This window comes from Cervus canadensis, chromosome 6, assembly GCF_019320065.1.
Source record: "Cervus canadensis isolate Bull #8, Minnesota chromosome 6, ASM1932006v1, whole genome shotgun sequence".
Taxonomy (NCBI): domain Eukaryota; kingdom Metazoa; phylum Chordata; class Mammalia; order Artiodactyla; family Cervidae; genus Cervus; species Cervus canadensis.
The window spans coordinates 50,440,707-50,466,673 of NC_057391.1; the positions used below are offsets into that span (position 1 = coordinate 50,440,707).

The 25,967-nt window shown below is 37.8% G+C and overlaps 1 protein-coding gene across 3 annotated transcripts in view; it reads left to right on the top strand.

Annotated features, from left to right (window-relative positions):
- Positions 1-25,967, top strand: part of RFX7 (regulatory factor X7) — a 141,072-nt gene that overhangs the window by 98,462 nt on the left and 16,643 nt on the right. The window contains exon 1 of one of the 3 annotated variants that reach the window (XM_043471882.1): positions 16,227-16,513. The exons of the other annotated variants lie outside the window; for them this stretch is intronic. Within the exon in view, the coding sequence (XP_043327817.1) occupies positions 16,398-16,513 (116 nt within the window). The 5' untranslated portion in view covers positions 16,227-16,397. Of the gene's footprint in view, positions 1-16,226; positions 16,514-25,967 lie in introns of those variants that run through there. 3 annotated transcript variants of the gene reach the window in all.

A 25,967-nucleotide genomic window follows, 5' to 3' on the forward strand; every position in this document is an offset into this window, starting at 1 on the left:
GGGTTCTTCATTTCTTCCTTTTCTAGTTGCTTTAGGTGTAGTATTAGGTTATTTATTTGACTTTTTTCTTGTTTCTTGAGGTAAGCCTGTAATGCTATGAACCTTCCCTTAGCACTGCTTTTACAGTGTCCCATAGGTTTTGGGTTGTTGTGTTTTCATTTTCATTCATTTCTATACATATTTTGATTTCTTTTTTGATATCTTCTATGACTTGTGGGTTATTCAGAAGCGTGTTATTTAGCCTCCATATGTTTGAATTTTTAACAATTTTTTTTCCTGTAGTTGAGATCTAATCTTACTGCACTGTGGTCAGAAAAGATGACTGGAATGATTTCAATTTTTTTTTAATTTTCCAAGACCAGATTTATGGCCCAGGATGTGATCTATTCTGGAGAATGTTCCGTGTGCACTTGAGAAAAAGGTGAAGTTGATTGTTTTGGGGTAAAATGTCCTATAGATATCAATTAGGTCTAGCTGGTCCATTGTGTCATTTAAGGTTTGTGTTTCCTTGTTAATTTTCTGTTTAGTTGATCTATCCATAGTTGTAAGTTGGTGGTATTAAAGTCTCCCACTATATGTGTACTATTGAATTTCCTCTTTCATACTCGTTTAGTGTTTGCCGTACATATTGCGGTGCTCCTATGTTGGGTGCGATATATATTTTATAATTGTTATATCTTCTTCTTGATATCCTGATCAGTATGTAGTGTCCTTCCTTGTCTCTTTTCACATCCTTGTATTTGAAAGTATATTTTATCTGATATGAGTATGCGACTCCTGCTTTCTTTGGTCTCCGTTTGCATGAAATAATTTTTTTCAACAGCCCCTTCACTTTTAGTCTGTAATGTGTCTTTGTTTGGGTGGGTCTCCCTGTAGAACAGCATTATAGGGCCTTGTTGTTTGTATCCCATTCAGCCAATCCTTTGTCTTTTGGTTGGGCATTCAAACCCATTTACATTTAGTAAATTATTATAGTTGTGGTCTCCTTGCCATTTACTTTGTTGTTTTGGTCCACGTTTATACAACCTCTGCAATTTCCTGTCTAGAGAAGATCCTTTAGCATTTTGAAGAGCTGGTTTGGTGGTGCTGATCTCTCAGCTTTTGCATTATCTGTAAAGCTTTGATTCTTCCTTTGCATTATCGAATGAGTTCCTGTGGGTTATTCCACTTTCATTACTTTCAGTAAACTCTGCCATTCCCTTTGGCCTGGAAGGGTTCTACTATTGAATAGATCAGCTGTTATCCTTATGGGAATCCCTTTGTGTGTTATTGGTTGTTTCTCCCTTGCTGCTTCTTCCCTTGCTTTGCTGTTTAAATTTGTTCTTGTTTGATCTTTGTTAATTTGATTAATATGTGTCTTGGGGTGTTTCGCCTTGGGTTTATCCTGTTTGGACTCTCTGGGTTTCTTGGACTTGGGTGGCTATTTCCTTCCCCATTTTAGGGAAGTTTTCAGCTATTATCCTCGAGTATTTTCTCATGGCCTTTCTTTTGTCTTCTTCTTCTGGAACTCCTATGATTCGAATGTTGGTTTCACAGTGTCCCATAGGTCCCTGAGGTTGTCCTCATTTCTTTTGATCCTTTTTTCTTTTCCTCTCTGCTTCATTTATTTCCACCATTTTATCTTCTACCTCACTTATCCTATCTTCTGCCTCCGTTATTCTACTCTTGGTTCCCTCCAAAGTGTTCTGATCTCATTCATTGCATTATTCATTTTTAATTGACTCTTTTTTATTTCTTCTAGGTCTTTATTAAACAGTTCTTGAATCTTTTCAATCTTTGTTTCCAGGCTATTTATCTGTAACTCCATTTTGTTTTCAAGATTTTGGATCATTTTTATTATCATTATTCTAAATTCTTTTTCAGGTAGATTCCCTATCTCCTCCTCTTTTGTTTGACTTGGTGGGCATTTTTCATGTTCCTTTACCTGTTGGGTATTTCTTTGCCTTTTCATCTTGTTTAGATTGCTGTATCTGGAGTGGGCTTTCTGTATTCTGGAGGTCTGTGGTTCCTTTTTGTTGTGGAGGATTAACCCAGTGGGTGGGGTTCGACAATTGGCTTGTCAAGATTTCCTGGTTAGGGAAGCGTGCGTCAGTGTTCTGGTGCGTGGAACTTGATTTCTTCTCTTTGGAGAGCAATGGAGTGCCCAGTAATGAGTTTTGAGATGGGTCTATGTGTTAGGTGTGTCCTTGGGCAGCCTGTATGTTGACGTTCACGGCTATGTTCCTACGTTGCTGGAGAATTTGTGTGGTATGTCTTGCTCTAAAACTTATTGGCTCTTGGGTGGTGGTTGGTTTCAGTGTAGGTATGGAGGCTTTTGGACAGTCACTTATTACTTAAAATTCCATGTAGTCAGGAGTTTTCTGGTGTTCTCGGGTTTGGGGCTTAAGTCTCCTGCCTCTGGATTTTAGTTTTATTCTTCCTGTAGTCTCAGGACTTCTCCAACTATACAGCACTGATAATAAAACTTCTAGGTTAATGGCGAAAAGATTCTCCCCCGTTAGGGACACCCAGAGAGGTTCACAGAGTTACATGAAGAAGAGGAGAGGGAGGAGGGAGATAGAGATGAGCAGGAGGAGAAAAGGGGGGACTCAAGAGGGGAGAGACAGATCTACGCAGCTGTCTGTTCCCAGAGTGTTCTCCGTAGCCCAGTCACCTACAAAGATTCATAGAATTGGATTGGGAAGAGAAGGGGAAAGGAGGAAATAGAGGTGTTCTGAGGTAGAAAACAGAGAGTCAAGATTGGGAGAGAATAATCTTCGGTTTAAAAATAGGGCTTCTCTTCTTTTTTTTTTTTGGTAAGGTTATAGTGCATTGAAAATGAAAATTAAGGAGTAGTAGAGGAGTACTAGAGGACTTTAAAAGAAATAAGAGAAAAAGAAAAATAGAAAATAGAAGAGAAAAAGGAAAGAAAAAAAAAAGAAAAAAAGAAAAAAAATTTTTTTTTTCCCCCTAATTAAAAAATCGTAGAAGTCTATGGAAATGAAAGTTAAGGAGTAATGGGGGAGTAATAGGGGATTTTAAAGGAAAATAAAAGAGAAAAAATAAAAAATAAAAAAAGGAAAAAAAAGAGAAAAAAAAGGGGGGGGGGGAATGTAAAATTGTATCTAGGAGTTTCTCTGGAGCTGCTGCGGTCAGTGTGGGTTCGGCTGAGTTTCAGATAGCTCCTCGTTCCAGCTTACACTTCTCGATATCTACAGGCCTCTTCCGGTGTAGTCAATGTTTCCTAGAGGGATTTTAATCTGTTGCACCAGTCCCTTCTGAAGCGGTTCCCTTTGTTTATTTGGCTTCTGTTTGCGGTCTCTTCAGAGCCTCATTTCCGCCCTGACACAGGCGGGCGGAGGTGGACTCTCACCCAGGTAGCCAGTTCCGTCGCGCTGCCGGGAGGGGCCGGCGCTGCCGGAAGTGGCCGGCGCTATGGGGACGGGCTTGGGCTGCGGGGTCGGGCTGGTGCTGCCGGGAGGGGCTGACGCTGCTCTCTCCGTCTGCGCTGCTCAGGCTCCCGGCTGCTCTATATGGAGCGCGCCCCGCGCTGCGCGAGGCTCCAGCCCTCGGGTGTTCCACAAAAGCGCGGAGCGAAAAGCTGCGCCTGCTCTCTGTGCCTTTCCCGTCAGAGCGGTCCAGGCAGCCAGGGGCTTGGTGGGCGCACTCTCCCCAGGTGTGGCGCGCCCCCTCCCTTCCACGGACACAGTTTCAGTTTCCTCTGGCGCCAGTCGGGTGCGCGCGCCTTCTGCCCTCCGCGTCCCCAGCCCCAGTCCCCGCCCGCGCCGGTCGGGTGCCTGCGCCCTGTGTCTCGCCGCGACCTTCCCCTACCCCCTGCCTCCTGCCTCCGGCGGGGCTGGGCCGGTCCGCAGCCTGCGAGCTCCTCTCTGGACCCTCTCGATCTCTTTGTTCTGCAAGCGGCCGGCAGTGTGTTTGGGCCGGTTAATTTACTCTCTCTCTTTTGGTCTCCCACAGTTCAAGTTGGCAACTCACAGAAGCTCCCTCCGATTGTCCTCAGGGCACTCAGGCCCGGACCCTACCCCAAGCAATGCCGCCCAAGAGTTCCCGGGACGGATCTCCGTCCTTAGCTCTTTTGTCTCACTTTTTATCTTTTATATTTTGTCCTACCTCCTTTCGAAGACAATGGGCTGCTTTTCTGGGCGCCTGATGACCTCAGCTAGCGATCAGAAGTTGTTTCGCGAAGTTTGCTCTGTGTTCAGTTATTCTTTTGATGAATTTGTAGGAGAGAAAGTGATCTCCCCGTCCTCCTCCTCCGCCATCTTGGCTCCTCTCCTCAAGGACATTTTTATCTATGAATATGTCTCATATTTCTGGCTATATTCCTTAGGTATGGATACGGTTGTTACATTTACCATTACTTTTTAATAGTGTGCAATTATAGCTTTGATTACTCCTTTGTCCCAAAATACTTAGGAACATTTTATGTGCTTGAGGGAGTTGGACTTTTTTTCTCCGTTTTTGCACTTAATTTCTAGTTATATTACCGGGTTGGCTGAAAAGTTCATTTGGGTTTTTCCGTAACATCTTACCCAATATATTGTAGTCAAAGAATGTGGCTCATTCAGTTTTTTATTTTTTATAATTGTTGAGGTTTACTTTCAGCCTAACACATTATCAGTTTTTATAAATATTTCTGGACATTCTCTTTTTTTACACTGTATATTAGCTTGTATTGATACACACTAAATCTACTTTGCTGTAATATTCAAATTCTGCAAAAAAATGCTTGCTCTTTTGTTTGTTTAATTAGTTGAGCACAAGTAGCGTGTAAATCTCTTACAAAAGTAATGTTTCTCACAATTTCTTATACTATTTTTAATGGGTTTTTGCTTCTGTCTCTTCAAGACAGAAAACATTCATGATTGTGTATCTTTATGAGAGTTAAAACCTGTTCTCAACCAAAAAAAGATCCTTTGTCATATTAAAAATGCATGTTGTGTTAAATTCTCTGATATCAATATTTGTAACCCATCCTGGATATCGGTCTAATATAAGTGTATATTTGTCCATCCTTTTGGTTTCACCATTTATATCATTTGGTTTTAGGCAGTTCACATTATTACATTTCTTAAAAGTTATAATCTAACATTGTCTGTGGTCTTAAAATCTGACTGATAGAAGAAGCTGGTGAATGAATCAGTCTCAGAACACTGGTGTTTGCACACAACTAGCAACAGAGATGGCAGCAACCACAGTTCCTGCTGCTTTTTCCTCCTGCATGATAGAGAAACACAAGGATTAACCTTAAGTACATTTCTTACAAAATAATATGCAGCCTGTTTTAGCATTTCTGAAAATCTGTTTGCTTTCATTCTGGGTAGAATCACAAATGTTCAGATTTATAAACTTGACAACTTTGGCTACAGTATTTTCTGGGACACAAATGTCCAAATCCTTTTTTTATATATATATATTTAATATTTTAAGGAACATGATTGTTTTGCTTTTCAGTTTGTATATAGTCATTAATGTTGTGATTCTTTTGTACTTACGCATCTAAGTTTGTAATTTCTATTGTATTAATCAGTGTAATTTAAATTCTGAGGACAACCTTGAAGTTAGATTCTAATAACATATTTAAGAGCTTTAAATAGTGAACATTTCATGAGTTAAATGGCATATAAATGTTCTCCACCTGCTTAAAATCTAGCTCAGACCTAAACATGTGGGCAGAATTTATAAATTTCTTAAATATATATTGTTTAATGTTAGATCATCAGTATAAAGTAAATGAAAGCAGATATTATTACTGCTTTATAGCTGAGGTCCTTATGATTCAGAAGTAATTGTTCTGGACAAATCTAACCAGGATTTCTGACCTCAAAGGTGAACTCTTTTTACATTAATCCCTATTAACTCTAGAAACTTGTCCCAAATGCTGTTCTGTTTAAAATTAAAAATTTTGGAGTAGCATTTTCCAAGCCGTAATTGTATTTTAAATATATTTAACTAATTAGAAATAGTAAACTAAAATGTAAAAGTGATCAGTTTCAACATTATTAAATGATGTTCTTATTTGACAGCTGAATATGTATATTAAATATACCTAAGACATAGACTGGCAAAAGATTTTTACCATTTAAATTTACATTAATAGTTGTAGTGTCTGAGTTGTTAACCTAAGTACATTGTCTAGCCTTTAAGTTACAACTTTTCAGGTGCAGTTTTATTTCATGCTTCCTTGGTGTGGCCTGTTTCACAGAGGAAGCCTTATCCTGGTTTTCTCCTTTCCCTATGTTTCCAGTGACTTGATTCTCAAGGGGCTAGTTGATAATGTGTCTTTCCTCTCCTTCTCTATGTTTCACAGCACTAGTCCTTTCACAGAGTGCTTATTTTTCCCTTCTCAACTTTTTACAGTAATAAGAGAAAGCAGTAATAGTACAGTGGCAGAATAAAGCTAGAATTATAAATACTATATCAGAAAAGGAGTTAGTTCTCTTATTTGATGCATTTGTAGAGAAGGCTGACTGGTCCAAAATTACGCCAACTGTACTAACACATGTTATAGTCATAACAAACAAAATCTCCTAATTTAAAATCAGTCCTTTCCAGTAACCATCCCCCTCCCCCGCCCCACCCATGGAAACTGCATGTTTATGAGCCCAGCTGTTCCATATCTTGAATCTTTTAATTATCAATTCATCACTGCTCTTACTACCTTAACTTTATCTGCTCCCAACATACATTGCATTTGTTAGGCACTGATTGCTTTTCTTTTAGCTAACACTATTAAGACTTCAACTTTACTACTCCTAAGGACAAATTAAAATAAAGTTTTTTAAAATAAATTAATTTGAGTACATTAATTCACCAAGCATTATATACACACAATCCCTACTGTCAAATAAGAGAAACAGACCAGTAAAGAAATGGGTGCAAAGAAAGAGTTACTAGTTCATCTTGGTGAATTGAAATCAGACATCACAGAAGAGGTGACTTGTATAAAAACTGAGATGTTTACCAAGTGGACTAGGGATTCAGAAAGGGCATTCTAGGTGGAACGTACAGTACTTAATGCACAGAGGCTTATGATCAGAGTTCAGGAGAAGATATCGGAGACCAGGCCAAAAAAGCTAGACTACTTCCACATGTAGGTCATACAGGGTCACTGAAAACTTAAGCAGTAAAAACAACATCAGCAGGAAGTGAGAAACCATAAAGTTAAGGAGAGAATTGGTATTTAGGAGTTAGGAATAAGAGCCCTCCAAAAATGAGGTACAATTTAAAAGAGAAACAAGAAACCATGTTGTGTGATAATGTAAGAAAAGAGAGAATTTTGAGAACGGAATTCACTCCAGTCTCCTGTGCCTCAGGCAGCTCAAATGAGAGGGAGACAAGAAAAAGTCAGTTAATAGGCCCACTCTTGCCAGAGCAGTTTCCGTATCTAGGGAATGAAGCCTGATTTCAGTGTCATGAAAGGTAAACAGATGGTAAGTAAAGAACTTGAGTAGAGACTTGTTTTTAAAGGGTTAGAGAAAGAAAAAGTAGAACTAGAGGCCTAAGGTAGTGAGAGCAGTTTCTTTTTAGGTCTCATCCATTAGGTATCAAGTTAATGTGCATATAGCACTATCCAGTGAACAGCAGTTGCAACAAGAAGAAGGAAGTCAATTTTTCTCCCGTCAGCTCTGTGATATCAGTAGGGATCCAGGCTTCTAAGTCCCCACTCCACCACCCGTAATCTTTAGTCTGGTTTTACTTGTGTTATATGCTGTGCTTAGTCACTCAGTCTTGTCTGACTCTTTGCGACCTCATGGATGGTAGCCTGTAGGCTCCTATGTCCATAGGGATTCTCCAGGCAAGAACACTGGAGTAGGTTGCCATGCCCTCCTCCAGGGCATCTTCCCAACCGAAGGATCGAACCCAGGTCTGCCACATTGCAGGTGGATTCTTTACTGCCTGAGTCACCAGGGAAGCCCAAGAATACTGGAGTGGGCAGCCTCTCCATCCTCCAGAGGGTCTTCCAAACCCAGGATTTGATCCCAGGTCTCCCGCATTGAAGGCAGAGTCTTTACTATTTGAGCCACCAGGGAAGCCCCTGGTTTTACTTACTGCCATCCAAAACGAGCTACTGTAGCTGAGGGGAGAGCTAAGAAATTTAGAATTTAGATGCACTGAGGAAGGGAGGAAAAGGTTGAAAATCACTGATTTATGTTGTTACTTACTTAAAATTAATCATCCTGTCTTCTGCTGGCTTTCTAAGTTACCATTTAAACATAGTGTTTTTCTCCCTCTTCCCAAATAGATACTTAAACAAAACTTTGCACTAGTCCTTGCTTATTATAAAACCACACTAATTCATTTATTTTTATTTGTAATAAAATACACACATAAAATTTACCATTTTTAAGTTCATAGTGTGGTCTTATTAAGTACAGTCACATTGTTGTTCTACCACACCACCATACATTCAGGGAACTCTGCTTGCAAAACTGAAACTCTTGCCCATTAAACGAAAGCTCACCGTTCCCTCTTCCTCCAGCCCCTGGCTGCCACCATTCTACTTTTCTGTCTGTGCGTTTGAAGCAGAATCCTACAGTATGCTCCTTTTGGAATAGCTTATTTCAATCAGCATAATGTCCTCAAGGTTCATCCATGTTGTAACATGTGTCAGAATATTCCATTATGTGTACTCACCATTTTGTTTTTCCTTTCATCTGCTGATGGGTACTTAGGTTGCTCTTCTACATTTTGGCTGTGATGAGTAATGCTTCTGTGAACATGGCTGTGCAGAATCTGTTCGGGGTCTACTTGCAGTTATTTGGGGTATATGCCCAAAAGTGGAATTTCTGGATCATATGGTTCAGTTCAGTTCAGTTCAGTTGCTCAGTTGTGTCTGACTCTTTGCGACCCCATGGACTGCAGCATGCTAGGCTTTCCTGTCCATCACTAACTCCCGGAGCTTACTCAAACTCATGTCCATAGAGTTGGTGATGCCATCCAATCATCCCATCCTCTGTTGTCCCCTTCTCCTCCTACCTTCAGTCTTTCCCAGCATTCAGGGTCTTTTCCATATGGTAATTCTATTTTAATTTTATGAGGAACTGTCATACTGTTTTTCATAATGACCACACCATTTTTTAGCTTCAGAATCAGTGCATAAATTTCCCCATACCTTGTCAACCATTACTATTTTCTGGAGGTTTTGATAGTGGCCATTTTAGTGGATGTGAGGTGCTATCACATTGTGGGTTTTATTTGCATTTCCTGAATGATCAGTGGTATTGAGTATATCTTCATATGCTTTAGAACTATTGCATATCTTCTCTGGCGAAATGTATTCAAATTCTTTTACTATTTATGAATTGAGTTATTTTTATGTTGTTGAGTTCTAGGAGTTCTCTATATATTGTGAATATTAACCTCTTATCAGATATTTTTTGATTCTGCAAATAGTATACAGTATGTGTTGATTATAACAAATTAAAACAGTCTGAAAATGAAGCATCAAATTAAAATATTTCTTTATTCACCCCTCATCTCACTATCTTCTTGAGATTTAAGTATTCCTAAAGCTTAAGTATTTAAGCTTTATCTTTCTATTCTCTTTTTCTGTATACATGAGTCCTATCAGTTATTCATAAGGTTTTAAGATTCAAATGAAACTATACTGTATATATTGTTCTTACTTTTTTATCACTAAGCATATATCTTAGGTAGCTCTCCTTGTCTATATATGTAGAGTTATTATGGTTTTTTTTTAACTGCTGCACAGTATTTCATAATATAAATATTCCATGGTTTGTGTCTGTGTCTGTGTGTATGTGTGTTTAGGCCTTTTATTGGTGGGCCTTTAGGTAATTCTGGACTTTTCTACTATTAAAAATGTACTCAATAGCCTAGAATTCAGTGTCTCTGAACTTGTGTATTTCTGTACTTCTATTGAAGTATAAACTATGATTGAGTCCTGAACATTGCAGGGGTTAGTAATGCGGACCCCAAGCAGCCAACAATCTGCTATAAATTTACACTTGGTCCTTCATATCCTTGGTTGTACATCTGGGAATTTAACCATCCAAGGATACTATAGTACTGTAGTAGTATTTATTTGAAAAATTATGCATGTAAGTGAATCCATGTAGTTTAGACTCAGGTTGTTCAAGGGTCAAAGGTACTTATAAGGGTCAAAAGTACTTACAAGCGTCAAAAGCTATAGTTTATGGATTTTAATTTAATTTTTGAATGATTACAATCATGATTATAAACCATAAAGCATAAAAAGTATACAAAGAAGAAATTCCATCTCATCTTTATCTTTCAGCCATCCACTTTCTATCCCTGTAGGCAACAAATCATGTTAGTTTCTTTTCTGTCATTCGAGCAATATTTTGTGATAGTGTACAGGTAAGCACTATTACAGATTTTTATTTCTGTTTTCTTTACATACCATCTACACGGTTTTTTACTTTGCAGTTGTTCACCCAGCAACATATCTGGAGATCTTTCCATAACAAAACATTAATTATTGTTTTAATACACTGGCATTTCTTTTTCTTGGGGATGGTTTTAATCACTGTACAATGTTACAAACCTCTGTCCATAGTTCTCTTGTCAAAACTCCAAGAGCCAGTGCTTTCTCTTGACAAAACTCTGTTACTCTTTGCCCTGCTTCGTTTTGTACTACAAGGCCAACCTTGCCTGTTATTCCAGTTATGTCTTGACTTCCTATTTTTGCATTCTAGTCCCCTATGATGAAAAGGATGTCTTTTTTTGGTGTTAGTTCTAGAAAGTCTTGTAGGTCTTCATACAACCATTCAACTTAGCTTCTTCAGCATTAGTAGTTGGGTAATGTACTTGGATTACTGTGATATTGAATGACTTGCTTTGGAAATGAACAAAGATCATTCTGTCATTCTTGAGATTGCAGCTAAGTACTGCATTTCAGACTCTTGTTGACTATGAGGACTACTTCATTTCTTCTAAGGGATTCTTGCCCACCGTAGAAGATATAATGGTCATATGAATTAAATTTACCCATTCCAGTCCATTTTAGTTCACTAATTCCTAAAATGTCAATGTTCACTCTTGCCATCTCCTGTTTGACTAATTTCAGTTTACCTATTATACAGAGTGAAGGCTCTTATAATAGGCTCTAAGTTAATCCACCTCATGAGAACTAACTCAAATGCATTCCTTTTTATAGCTGAGTAATATTCCATTGTGTATATGTACCACAACTTCCTTATCCATTTATCTGCTGGTGGGCATCTAGGTTGCTTCCATGTCCTAGTTATTATAAATAGTGCTGCAGTGAACCTTGGGGTACATGTGTCTATAATTTTTTTTTAATAACTTCTCTCTTCCACTCTTCCATCCTCACGAAGGAGAAAGCTTTTCTTTTTTCAAGGGGCAAGTTCCAACACAGGTCAAATACAGCCAGTAGGTGGGGTACACGTAGGACCACCACACAATACAAATAATGAGTCTTTGGGATGAGGCTTTGAGAGAGCTCTAGTTGTGTTGTATTTCTTCTGGCGGTCACCAGGCTGAACTACGTGTATGGTCTGTCAATTTTCAAGGCTACTGCTGGAGAATGGAGTATCAAACTAGGGTAAGTTAAAATTGATACAAAGCTGTTTCTCCATTGCTGTCTTGTAAATAAATTCTGAGTACCATTTTTCTAGATTCCGTATGTATGCATTAGAATAGGGTATTTATCTTTCTCTTTCTGACTTACTTCACTCTGTATAATAGGTTCTAGGTTCATCCATCTCATTAGGACTGACTCAAATGCTTTCCTTTTTATGGCTGAGTAGAGCGTGAGATGTTTGGAAAAAGTAACATGGAAACTTATATTACCATATGTAAAATAGATAGCCAATGGGAATTTGCTGTATGGCTCCGGAAACTCAAACAGGGGATCTGTATCAACCTAGAGGGATGGAATGGGGAGCAAGATGGGAGGGAGATTCAAAAGGGAGGAGATGTATGTATATCTATGGTTGATTCATGTGAGGTTTGAGAGAAAACAACAAAATTCTGTAAAGCAATTATCCTTCAATAAAAAAAATAAGAATGAAACAAAACTGTTTTGCTGAAAAATCAGCCATTTTTCTTGGATACGTACTTATCCATTTTCTACTATTAATGTTTATCACAATGCCTAGATCATAGGCAGCCCTCAGTATGTGGCAACAGTTGTTATTCAGAGTCTTCCACAATCCAGCATTTTGGCCTACTTAGTATAATCTCTATTTTGTATAAACGTCTCCCTCCTTTTTCCCCCTGTTCATCCTGCATCTTAGCTTTTTTTAACTTACTGAGATTTTAGGAGCATACCCTGCTCTTTTCAGGTTTTGTTCACACTCCTCTATGTGAAGTAACTGTGCCTCACCCCCCTCCCACACTAACATGCATATGATTAAATCTACTTGTTTTTTAAGGCCCAGTTTCAATCCACTTTTTTTCATATACCGTTATTTCTTCAGTGACCTAAGTTAAAATTACTCTTTGATCACATGACACCTTTTTTTGTATCTCTGTTATAGCATTCATTTACAGTGTTTTATGTAACTTTTAAAACATCTGCTTCATCGGCTATGCTGAAGTCTTTGACTTTGTAGATCACAACAAACTATGGAAAATTCAGACCACCTCAATTTTCTCCTGCGAAACCTATATATGCAGGTCAAGAAGCAACAGTCAGAATCGGACATGGAACAACAGACTGGTTCCAAACTGGGAAAGGAGTAAGTCAAGGCTGTATATTATCACCCTGCTTATATGCAGAGAGCATCATGTGAAATGCCCGACTGGATGAAGCACAAGCTGGCATGAAGATTGCCAGGAGAAGTATCAATAATCTCAGATATGCAGATGAAACCACCCTTATGGCAGAAAGAGAAGTGGAACTAAAGAGACTCTTGATGAGGTGAAAGAGGATTGGTGAAAAAGCTGGCTGAAAACTCAGCATTCAAAAAATGAAAATCATGGCATCCAGTCCCATCACTTCATGCCAAATAGATGGGGGAAACAATGCAAACACTGACAGACTTTATTTTCTTGGGCTCCAAAATCACAGCATGTGGTGACTGCAGCCATGAAATTAAAAGATGCTTGCCCTTTGGAAGAAAAGCTATGACAAACCTAGACAGCATATTAAAAGAAGAGACTTGACTTTGCAGACAAAGGTCTGTATAGTCAAAGCTTTGGTTTTTCCAGTAGTTATGTATGGATATGAGAGTTGGACCATAAAGAAGACTGAGCACCAAAGAATTGATGCTTTCAAACTGTGGTGTTGGAGAAAACTCTTGAGAGTCCCTTAGACTGCAGGGAGATCAAACCAGTCAATCCTAAAGGAAATCAATCCTGAATATTCATCGAAGGGACTGAAGCTGAAGCTCCAGTACTTTGGCCACCTGATGCGAAGAGCCAACTCATTGGAAAAGACTCTGATTCTGGGAAAGATTGAAGGCAGGAGGAGAAGGGGACAACAGAGGATGAGCTGGTTGGATGGCATCATCAACTCAGTGGACATGAGTTTGAGCAAGCTCCAGGAGATGGTGAAGGACACGGAAGTCTGGTATGCTGCAGTCCAGAGGGTGTCCAGAGGACTCGCAAAGAGTCAGACAAGACTGAGCAGCTGAACAACAACAACAAATGTAACTTGCATTGAGGTCTAACATTCACATAGGAAAGTACACAACTTGTAAGTATATAGCTAGATAAATTTTCCCATAGTAAGTATGTTCCTATTACTCGCTTCCCTATGAAGAAACTGAGCATCACCATCATCCCAGAGGCCCCTTGTGTCCCCTTGCAGTCACTACCCTTCCCACCATCTCACCCCAGCCATGCCAAGAGTAACTGCTCTCCTGTCTTCTGACACCGTGGTTTAGCTTTGCTTGTTTTAGAACATTATATGAATGAAATTATATAATGATCAACATTATATTTGTAAGATTCAGTCATTTTGCTTTCTGTAGTTTTGGTTCATTCATTTTAATTGCTGTTTGGAATTCTGTTTATGAATATCACAATTTCTTTTCCCATTCTACTTTGTATAGACATTTTTTTTAGTCACTAAGTCATGCCCAACTCTTTTTGTGACCCCACGGACTTCAGCCTGCCAGGGACCTCTATCCATGGGACTTCCCAGGAGTAGGTTGTCATTTCCTTCTCCAGAGAATCTTCTCAGCCCAGGGATCGAACCTGCATCTCTTACCTTGGTAGGCGGGTTCTGTATCACTGAGCCATCAGGGAAACCTGTGTATGGATGTTAGGTTTTTTATTTGCCTTTCCTTGATGACTAATAAAGTTGAGTGACTTTTTAATTTTTTTTTTCTTTTTGGCCCATTGGATATCCTTATTTGTGAAGAATCTATTTAAATCTTTATTTTTCTCTTCTATGTAATCATCAAAGGCAAGTAAATATATCATACCTCATTTTCTACTGACATGGTTTCTAGAAGAATGCCATACTGTTTACATCATAGCTATATATATTTTTTTAATTTGAGACTTTATGAAGCAGATTAAATCAGGAACTGATCAATGTTTTTCAGAAGGATAATGATGTACTGCTACCCATCAACATATATGTATTGAATACCCATTGTGTAAAACTCTACTTGCCTCATTGATGATACAAAGAACCACTCACTAATGTACTTACAAATCATCATCTCTATTCCTTAGTTTCTTCATCTATAAAATGGTGTGATGTTGGAGTTGTTTGGGTATTTTAAATATATACAACCTTGCTCCTATCTGAACTTACCCTTTTACTAAAATGATTTCAGACATATTTGAAACTATTGAAGAAAATTGTGATAAAATCGATTTGAGCAGAATAGTTAATAGTTAATAGTAATAGTTAATCAAGAATTAATTGAATCAAATCCCACTGCTTTAGTTTTTTTGTTCATTCTTAATCTGTATGCAGAAACTATATTTATATAATCTGAACATTTTATGTGAAATTAATTTAAAATTTAAAACCGAGACAATCTAGAGATAAAAGTAAGCACACCAATATAGTATGTACTTATACAAAGTGATATGTGTTATTTTGTAATTTAAAAAAAATTACAGTTTAATTTGACCAAAAGGATAATTGTTTTAAATAGCTGCTTTATGAACAGTAGTGAGAAATCAAGTCTTTCTTAAGAAATAATAAAAGCAGAAATATTTACTTTTTATTATTTAAAAAGTGACACAAATTTTTTTCTCAAACTTATTCAGGATTTATCAGTGAGTACCCTGAAGTTTATATTTTTTGTTAGTAATTTTAAAACTTCAGGATAATATCCTTAACATATCAATCATGATTCATCATGACTGAATCTTTTTCATGGGATTAATACCTAAAGTCATTTCAGCCTAAAGTCATTTCAATCAGTTCATGAAAAAGGAAAGGCAAGTTAGAAGGTAAGACCTGGTTAGTAAGGTCATACATGATCGTTCATTTATATATAAATATGATATATGTTTATATATCATATATATATGTTAATTTAACTCTTCTTTAAATTAGTTTTGTTGTTTTCAAACTGATATTTTAGAAAAATTGTTTATTATGTAGTTGACACAAAAATAAGATTTATCGGCTGAATTTCAAAGGTGATATTTGATCTTAGTCTAAGCTCAACTTAGTAATACTGTTTAACAGCTCTTAATTTCTCTCCAGGATCTAGACTAAAAGACAGTATAAGTAACCAGAGACTTATGCCTTGCTTTTCCAACTGTTCTATTCTCTGGGACACCAAATCATCATGTACTTTACACTCTGTACTTCTGCAGTGTTCTACGAGTGTTCATACTAAATGCCAGAGCCTGGTGGACTTTAGCCATGCCTCAGGCTCAGCTGTTTATCATTGTTCTGCCCAGAAAATAAAACAATAAGAAAAATAAAATCTGTTTATGATCAAGATTAGGCCCTTTCAAAGAGTTTTCTTTGTAGAGATCTAATTGCACCTTAAAATTACTGGAGGATTTCAACAACTATAAAACTTTCAAAGGCTCAGGCTAATTAGATGTTTGACCATATTACTTTTGCCTTATTTATGTGTTAGCTAGCAAATATATCATTTTCTTAATACTTGTAAGGGAGTATAATGCTACTATGACTTTGGGACCTTTCTAAATTTCCATATCTTTTATTGTCATCTGTAATACATAAATGTTAATAATACTATAGGTCTTGGTAAGGAAAAGGCTTTTAATAGAAATTAATACTTTTTAATAAATTCTTCTTTATAAATATTAGAAAATTTTCAGTGATATAATTTTGGTTGCTTTCCAAGCATTCAGTTTGCTTATACTCAGTAGTTAGTAATAAAAGCTTTTATCTGTAAGATGAATGGATTAGGCTGGATAACCAAATTCCAGATTCACCTCTGTATGCAAGTTTCTCATCTATGAAATGTGTGTAATAAAAAATACCTGGGAAATAGTTCAAGATGGTGAGGTGTAAGGTCTTGAACTCACCTCCTCCCATGGACATATTGAGTCTACAGTCTAAATGGAATAATTTCCTCTTTAAAAAACCTAAAGACTGGCTGAGTGATGACTACAAGTCACACAAATAGGAAGAAAACCACAGGGAAGTAGGTTGGAGAGGCTCGTAAACCCCACCAACCTTCAATATGGAGGGAACTCAAAACCTAGAGGTTCTCATAAGAAACAAGGGTTTCTTGTTAAGAAAGGGTTTCTTATAAAAAAGGGTTCAAACCCACATTGGGAAGCCCATGTTTTAAGACCTGCACCCTTAAGAGACAAGCCCTCAAAACATCTAACTTTGAAAGCGAATGGGGCTCACATCCTGAGACCCATAAGACTGTAAGGTTCTGAGTAATGGCTATTGGAGGGCCCACACACTTGGACTCACCCGCCCCAGGGTTCAGCTCAGAGGCAGTCTGTCTTGACTTAAGTGAAAGAGGGTCACCTACTTACATTAAAGTATCAGCCTGGGGGCCAGACATCCAGTTGAAGACACATGTAGGAGACAGCTGGAACACTCTCTGAGGACGGAGACTGGCATGTGCTATCTTTGCCCTCTCCCTTTGGTCTGTTCCAGAATACCAGTTATCTCCCAGAAGGAAGCTGCTACATGTATCTGGTTCCCTGATTTTTGTGACTTCTGCCCAGGAGACACACTTCTTAATCGCCTACCTCTGGAGGCAAAGGGGAGCTTGTGTTCCTGGTCCAATGGAACTATAACAGTCATCCAAAATGGAGATTATACACTTGTCTGGCACCCTGATTTTTATAGCTGCTGCCGGAGGAAACATCTACATAGCATGGGATGGGTGTCAGTGGGGCTTCCAGTCCTGGGTCCCACAGAACTGTAACCGACAGAGAAAGAGTGCTTTCATAGCTCCCACCTCCAGGCACAACAACAGTCACAGACCCAAGAGCTCGGTTTTTCTGTGAAAGAGACCTGTTACCCGGCTGTGATGGCTGCAGCCTGAAGGTGTAGGCTTCTAAGTAAGTGTGCATCTGGGGACTGATTGTAATCCTTTTCAGAGACATCAGAGCGCTGGTGCTGTCTTCGTGCTCTCCCTCTTCCACACTCCTGAGTGCCAGTATGCCCCCAAGGGGGGGTTTACTCACATCTAGCAGCCTGGGTTTTGTAGCTCCTGCCTAGGGAATGCTGCTAAATCAACTGGCTCTGGTAGTCAGAGGGGCTTGCATTCCTGGGCTATTTCAATGGAATATGGCAGTTGGAATGATAATTCTTGGTGAAGTACCACCCCCAAGACACTGCACAGCCAGCAGACTTGGGCACAGCCCCCCAGTTTTTCTGTGAAGGAGGCTTTTTTGCTCTGGCCCAGGGGGCAGGCCTCAGGTTTGGCGTATGTCTAGTGGCCTACAGAGCTACCCAAAAGGAACAGAGGTAATCTCACCTCTTTCCCTCTGTCTTGCTCCAGCTCACCAGTGTCTCACAGAAGAGTGCTTATACTCTTGTCAGGAGCCCTGATTTTTACAACTGCCCAGGGGACACCTCCAGATTGCTTGGCTCTGGTGCCAACAGGGCTTATGCTTGTGGTCACACTGGACTGTATATACCTGCATACTTTTAAAAGCTGCTTCTGAGGGTCTGACTTCCAGCCAGCCTGATTTTAGGTGCTGATATCCTCCCCTGTGGGGCCCTGATAGGTCTTGGTACATACTTAAGTAGTGGGAGTTATTAAAAAATATAATAGACCACTTGGACAAGTACAAAAGTTTAAGGGCCAAACCAAGACCTAGGACAGGGTTGAACAAGTTTCATCTCCTGTACTCCTTCAAGACTGGGCGGATGGTGGTTTCATCTACTGCATAGAAACCATCACAGAGTCAAGCAAAATAAAGAAGCAAAGGAATATGTTCCAAATAAAGCATTAGGTAAAACCTCAGCAAAAAACCTTAATAAAATGGAGATAAGACACATTAAAATGTCAAAAGTTAAATACAAGGAGAAAATCTTAAAAGCGGCAAGAAAAAGCAACCAGTTACGAATAAGCAGACCCCATAAGATTATCTGCAGACTTGTCAGCAGAAACTTTATAAGCCAGATGGGACTGGCACATTATATTCAAAATGCTGAAAGGGGAAAATTGCCAATAAAGAGTACTTTACTCAGCAGAGTTAGAGAGGAAAGTTCGTGGTGATAAATGCCTACCTCAAGAAACAACAGAAGCCTCAAAAAACCTTACTTTTCACCTCAAGAGACTAGTTAAAGAAGAACAAAGCCCAAAGTCAGTAGAAGGAAGAAAATAACAAAGATTAGAGCAGAAAAACTGTTAGCTAGAGTCACCAAGAGAAAAAAAGAGGAGTCAAATAAATGACAGCAGAAATGAAGGGGAGATAGTACAACTGATACCACAGAAATACAAAGGATCTTAAGAGACTTAAAAAAAAAAAAAAGAGACTACTTTAGACAGTGACATGCCAACATATTGAACAACCTAGAAGAAATGGATAAATTCCTATGAACATACAACCTACCAAGGCTGTGATCATAAAGAAATAGAAGATTTGAACCAACTAATTACTAGTTAAGGAGATTGAATCAGTAATCAAAAACCTCCCAAATGTTCTACCAAACATCTAAAGAAGAATTACTACCTATCTTTGTCAAACTCTTTGAAAAAATAGAAGAGGTGGGTAGAAACTTCCAAATTCATTTCATGAAGCCAACATTACCCTGATCCCAAAACCAGACAAGGATGCCACAAGAAAAGAAAATTACGGACAATATTTCTGTTGAATATAGATGTAAAAATTCTCAAAAAATATTAGCAAACTGAATTCAACAATGTATTAAAAGGATCATACATGATCAAGTGGGATTTATTCTAGAGATAAATGTTGCAGGGTCAACATTCACAAATCAATCAATGTAATACAACACAAAGTGAAGGATAAAAATCATATGATTATCTCAGTAGCTACAGGAAAAGCATTTGACAAAAATCAACATTCATTTATGATGAAAAAACTCAACAAAGCAACGGTGAAGGAAATGTACCTCAACATAACAGAAGCCATATACAACAAGCCCACACCAATGTCATACTCAAAAGCTGCCCACTCTTGCCACTTTTATTCACCATTGTACTGGGAGTCTTAGCCCATGCAAGTAGGCAAGAAAAAGAAATAAAAGGCATCCCTATTGGAAAGGAGAAAGAAAACTGTCAACGATTTGCAGGTGAAGTGATATTATATATAGAAAACCCCAAAGAGTCCAACAAAAAACAATTAAAACTAATAAACAAATTGAGTAATGTTGCAGGGTTCAAATGAATACACAAAAATCTTTTACATTTCTACACACTATCAGGGCTTCCCTGGTGGTTGAGTGGTAAAGAATCTATCAGCCAGTGCGGGAGACACAGGTTTGATACATGATCTGGGAAGATCCCATATGCCACAGAGCAACTAAGCCTATGCCCCGCAACTGTTGAACCTGTGCTGTAGAGCCTGGGAGCCACAACTCCAGAAGCCCACATGCCCCAGAGCCTGTGCTCCACAACAACAGAAGCCGCTGCAGTGAGAAACCTGTGCACCACAGCTAGAGAGTAGCCCCCGTTGACTGCAACTAGAGAAAAGCCAGTGCAGCAACAAAGACCCAGCACAGCCAAAAATAAATAAAGTTACTGTATTTTAAAAAAAGCTATCAGAAAGCAAAATTAAAAAAACAATCCCATTTACAGTTGTATCAAAAAAGAGTAAAATATTTAGGATTACATTTAACCACCAGTGTTCAGGACCTGTACACTGAAAGCTACAAGACATCAAGGAAAGTAATTGAAGAAAACACAAGTAAATGGAGAGATAGTTTGTCCTCATGGGTTGGAAGAATTAATAGTGTTAAATGTCTGTACTAATCAAAGCAGTCCACAGATTAAATACAATCCCAATCAAAATTCCAATAGCATTTTTCATAGAAATGGAACGAGGAATTCTAAAATTTGTGTGGGACCAAAAAACACCTCAAGCAGCCAAAGCAATCTTGAGAAAGAAGAACAAACCTTCAGGCATCATACCCCCTGATTTCAAACTCTATTTTGTAACAATATGGTATTGTCACGAAAACATATAGTTGAATGAAGCTGAATAGAGAGCCCAGAAATAAACCCACACATATATGGTCAATTAATTTACAACAAAGAAGCCAAAATTATGCAATGGGATAAGGACAGTCTCTTCAATAAATGGTGTTGGGGAAACTGGAGAGCCTCATGCAGAAGAATGAAACTGGTATTTTATACCACACAACAAATTTCCTCAAACTGGATTAAAGGCTTGAACACAAGACCTAAAATCATGAACTCCTAGAAGAAAAGATAGGTAGCAAGACCCACTACTTCTTTTTTTTTTTTCAATGTATATATGTACCACATCTTTTAATTAATTTTTTTTACTGAAGGATAATTGCTTTACAGAATTTTGTTGTTTTCTGTCAAACCTCAGTATGAATCAGCCATAGGTATACACATATCCCCTCGCTTTTGAACCTCCCTCCCCATCCCACCCCTCTAGGCTGATACAGAGCCCCTGTTTGAGTTTCCTGAGCCATACAGCAAGTTCCCATTGGCTATCTATTTTACATATGGTAATGTAAGTTTCCATGTTACTCTTTCCATACATCTCACCCTCTCCTCCCCTCTCCCCATGTCCATAAGTCAATTCTCTATGTCTGTTTCTCCATTGCTGCCCTGTAAGTAAATACTAGAGTACCATTTTTCTAGATTCCATATATATGCATTAGAATATGTTATTTATCTTTCTCATTCTGACTCACTTCACTCTGTATGATAGGTTCTAGGTTCATTCACCTCATTAGAACTGACTCAAATATGTTCCTTTTTATGGCTGAGTAATAGTCCATTGTGTATATGTACCACAACTTCTTTATCCATTCATCTGTCGATGGACATCTAGATTGCTTCCATGTTCTAGCTATTGTAAATAGTGCTGCAATGAACAATGGGATACATGTGTCTTTTTCAATTTTGGCTTCCTCGGGGTATATGCCTAGGAGTGGGATTATGGTGGTTTTATTCCTAGTTTTATTTTTTTTTTTTTCCTAGTTTTAATTTTAAGGAATCTCCATACTGTCTTCCATAGTGGCCGTATCAATGTACATTCCCACCAACAGTGCAAGAGCATTCCCTTTTCTCCATACCCTCTCCAGCATTTATTGTTTGTAGACTTTTTGATGATCGTCATTCTGACTGGTGTGAGGTGATATCTCATTGTAGTTTTGATTTGCATTTCTCTAATAATGAATGATGTTGAGCATCTTTTCATGTGTTTGTTAGCCATCTGTATGTCTTCTTTGGAGACATGTCTGTTTATGTCTTTTCCCCACTTTTTGATTGGGTTGTTTGTTTTTCTGATATTGAGTTGCATGAGCTGCTTGTATATTTTGGAAATTAATCCTTTATCAGTTGTTTCATTTGCTATTATTTTCTCCCATTCTGAGGGTTGTCTTTTCACCTTGCTTATAGTTTCCTTTGCTGTGCAAAAGCTTTTAAGTTTAATCAGGTCTCACTTGATTACTTTTGTTTTTATTTCTGTTACTCTAGGAGGTGGGTCATAGAGCATCTTGCTTTGACTTATGTCATCGAGTGTTCTGCCTCTGTTTTCCTCTGAGAATTTTATAGTTTCTGGTCTTACATTTAGGTCTTTAATCCATTTTGAATTTATCTTTGTGTATGGTGTTAGGAAGTGTTTTAATTTCATTCTTTTACATGTAGCTGTCCAGTTTTCCCAGCACCATTTATTGAAGAGGCTGTCTTTGCCCCATTATATATTCTTGCTTCCTTTTTCAAAAATAAGGTACCCATAGGTGCATAGGTTTATTTCCAGGCTTTCTGTCTTGTTCCATTGGTCTATATTTCTGCTTATGTGCCAGTACCATACTGTCTTGATGACTATAGCTTTGTAGTATAATCTGAAGTCAGGAAGGTTGATTCCTCCAGCTCCATTCTTCTTTCTCAAGACTGCTTTGGCTATTCAGGGTCTTTTGTGTTTCCATATGAATTGTGAAATTTTTTGTTCTAGTTCTGTGAAAAATGCCATTGGTAATTTGATATAGGTCACATTGAATCTGTAGATTGCATTTGATAGTATAGTCCTTTTCACAATATTGATTCTTCCTGCTCAGGAACATGGGATATCTCTCCATCTGTTCATGTCATCTTGTCATCTTTGATTTCTTTCATCAGTGTCTTACAATTTTCTGTGTACAGTTCTTTCGTCTCCTTAGGTAAGTTTATTCCTAGATATTTAATTCTTTTTGTTGCAGTGGTGAATGGGATTGATTCCTTAATTTCTCTTTCTGATTTTTCATTGTTAGTATATAGAAATGCAAGTGATTTCTGTGTATCCTGAATCACTTGTGTGTACAAGTGATTTTGTATCCTGCAACTTTGCTAAATTCACTGATTAGCTCTAGTAATTTACTGATACTATCTTTAGGGTTTTCTATGTACAGTATCATGTCATCTGCAAACAGTGAGAGCTTTACTTCTTCTTTTCCAATCTGGATTCCTTTTATTTCTTTTTCCTCTCTGATTGCTGTAGCTAGAACTTCCAGAACTATGTTGAATAATAGTGGTGAAAGTGGACACCCTTGTCTTGTTCCTGATCTTAGGAGGAATGCTTTCTGTTTTTCACCATTGAGAATAATGCTTGCTATAGGCTTATCATATGCAGTTTACTATGTTGAGGTAGATTCCTTCTGTGCCCATTTTCTTAAGAGATTTAATCATAAATGGGTGCTGAATTTTGTAAAAAGCTTTTTCTGCATCTATTGAGATTATATGGTTTTTATCTTTCAGTTTGTTAATATGGTGTATCACATTGATTGATTTGCATATATTGAAGAATCATTGCATTCCTGGAATAAACCCAACTTGGTCATGGTGTATGAGCTTTTTGATGTGTTGCTGAATTCTGTTTACCAAAATTTTGTTGAGGATTTTTGCATCTATGTTCATCAGTGATATTGGCCTGTAGTTTTCTTTTATTGTGTTGTCTTTGTCTGGTTTTTGTATCAGGGTGATGGTGGCCTTGTGGAATGAGTTTGGAAGTGTTCCTTCCTCTGCAAGTTTTTGAAAGAGTTTTAGAAGGATAGGCATTAGCTCTTCTCTAAATGATTGATAAAATTCTCCTGTGAAGCCGTCTGGTCCTGGGCTTTTGTTTTTTGGGAGATTTTTGATCACAGCTTCAATTTGAGTGTTTGTAATTGGGTTGTTCATAATTTCTGTGTCTTCCTGGTTCAGTCTTGGAAGATTAAACTTTTCTAAGAATCTGTCCATTTCTTCCAGGTTATCCATTTTATTGCCATAGAGTTGTTCGTAATAGTCTCTTATAATCCTTTGTATTTCTACATTGTCTGTTGTAACCTCTCCTTTTTCATTTCTGATTTTGTTGAGTTGATTCTTCTCCCTTTTTTTCTTGATGAGTCTGGCTAAAGATTTGTCAATTTTGTTTATCTTCTCAAAAGACCAGCTTTTAGTTTTATTAATCTTTACTATTGTTTCTTTCATTTCTTTTTCATTTATTTCTGTCAGATCTTTGTGATTTTTTCCTTCTATTAACTTTAAGGGTTTTTTGTTCTTCTTTTTCCAGTTGTTTTAGGTGTGAAGTTAAGTTGTCTATTCAGTGTTTTTCTTGTTTCTTCAGGTAGAATTGTATTGCTATAAACTTCCCTCTTAGAACTGCTTTTGCTGCATCCCATAGGTTTGGAGTTGTTGTGTTTTCATTGTAATTTATTTCTAGAAATTTTTTTATTTCCTTTTTGATACCTTCAGTAACCTGTTGGTTATTTAGAAATGTGTTGTTTAATCTCCACGTGTTTGTGTTTCTTACAGTTTTTTTGTTGTTGTTGTAATTGATATCTAGTCTCATAGTGTTGTGGTCGGAGAAGATGCTCAATATGATTTAAGTTTTCTTAAATTTACTGAGGTTTGATTTGTGTCCCAAAATGTGGTCTATCATTTGGATAAGACCCACCTCTTGATGTGGGTCTTGGTGATGATTTTTTTTAATTTGACAGCAAAGATAGAATTTTTTAAAATCAAAGATAAACAAATAGAACTACATTAAACCAAACAGCTTCTGCACAACAAGGAAACTATCAGCCAAATAAAAAGGCAGCCTAGTGAGTTGCAAGTCATATATCTGTTAAGGGGTTAATATTCAAAGTGTATAAAAAATCATTCAACTCAACAACAACAAAAATAATTTGATTTTTCAATTGGGTAGAAGATATAAATAGACATTTTCCAAAAGAGACATCAAGATGAACAAGAGGTATATGAAAAGATGCTCAGCATCACTAATCATCAGGGAAATGCAAATCAAAACCATAATTAACTATCACCTCACACCTATCAGAGTGACTGTTAGCAAAAAGACAACAAATAACAAGCATTGGTGAGGATGACAAGAAAATTGAACCCTTGTGTGCTATTGGTGGGAATATAAATTGCTGCAGCCACTATGAAAAACAGTATGGAGGTTCTTGAGAAATTAAAAATAGAACTACCATGTGATCCAACAATTCTGCTTCTGGCTATATATCTGAAAAATGAAAACACTAACTTGAAAATGTGTGCACTGCCATGTTCACTGCAGCACTGTTTGTAACAGCCAAGATATGGAAACAGCCTAAGTGTCCATCAGTGAGTGAATGGATAAAGAAATTGTGCATATACACAGCAGAATATCATTCAGCCTTAGAATGAAATCTTAGCATTTGCAGCAACATGGATAGACCTCAAGAACATTATGCTAAGTGAAGTAAATCAGACAGAGAAAGACAAATACAATGTGATCTCCCATACATGTTGCAACTAAAAATTCTTTTTAAAAAAGCTAACAGATAGAGATAATTTATTGTTGCTTGCAAAAAGGATGTTCGTAAAGGCTGAGAAAGATGAGTAAAGTGGGTCAAAGGATTGGAAAAAAAAAAAGGCATTTTGAAATCATGCATTAAGTCAGAAGTAGATGCCTTGAATTTGTAGGAGTCCATAACCCAATTAGAACTTTTGGTACACAAATTGAAAGCATGTTCTTATGAAGAAAAACAGTTGGACTTTATACCATTTCATAAACCTGTAATGGTATTCTCCTTTATTTTCTACATAATAATATACAGATTATCCTTTCATCAGTCTTTTTATAGGTAGAAATGTGTCATTGCAATGAGACAGCTTAATTGTACTCTCGGGGCTATTGTCACCATCCTCATTAACTGGCATTTAGGCAGCGGTGGCTTAGCTGGTGAAGAATCCACCTGCAGTGCAGGAGACATGGCTTTGATCCCTGGGTGGAAGATTCCCTGGAGAAGGGAAAGGCTTCCCACTCCACTATTCTGGCTTGGAGAATTCTTTGCAACCCCATGGACTGTATAGTCCATGGAATTCTCCAGGCCAGAATACTTTATGTATCCTATGACTGTATTTTGCCACAAGTCTTTTATGATTTTCACATATATTTTTGTACCTTTAAACAATGTTTACTGTTAACTT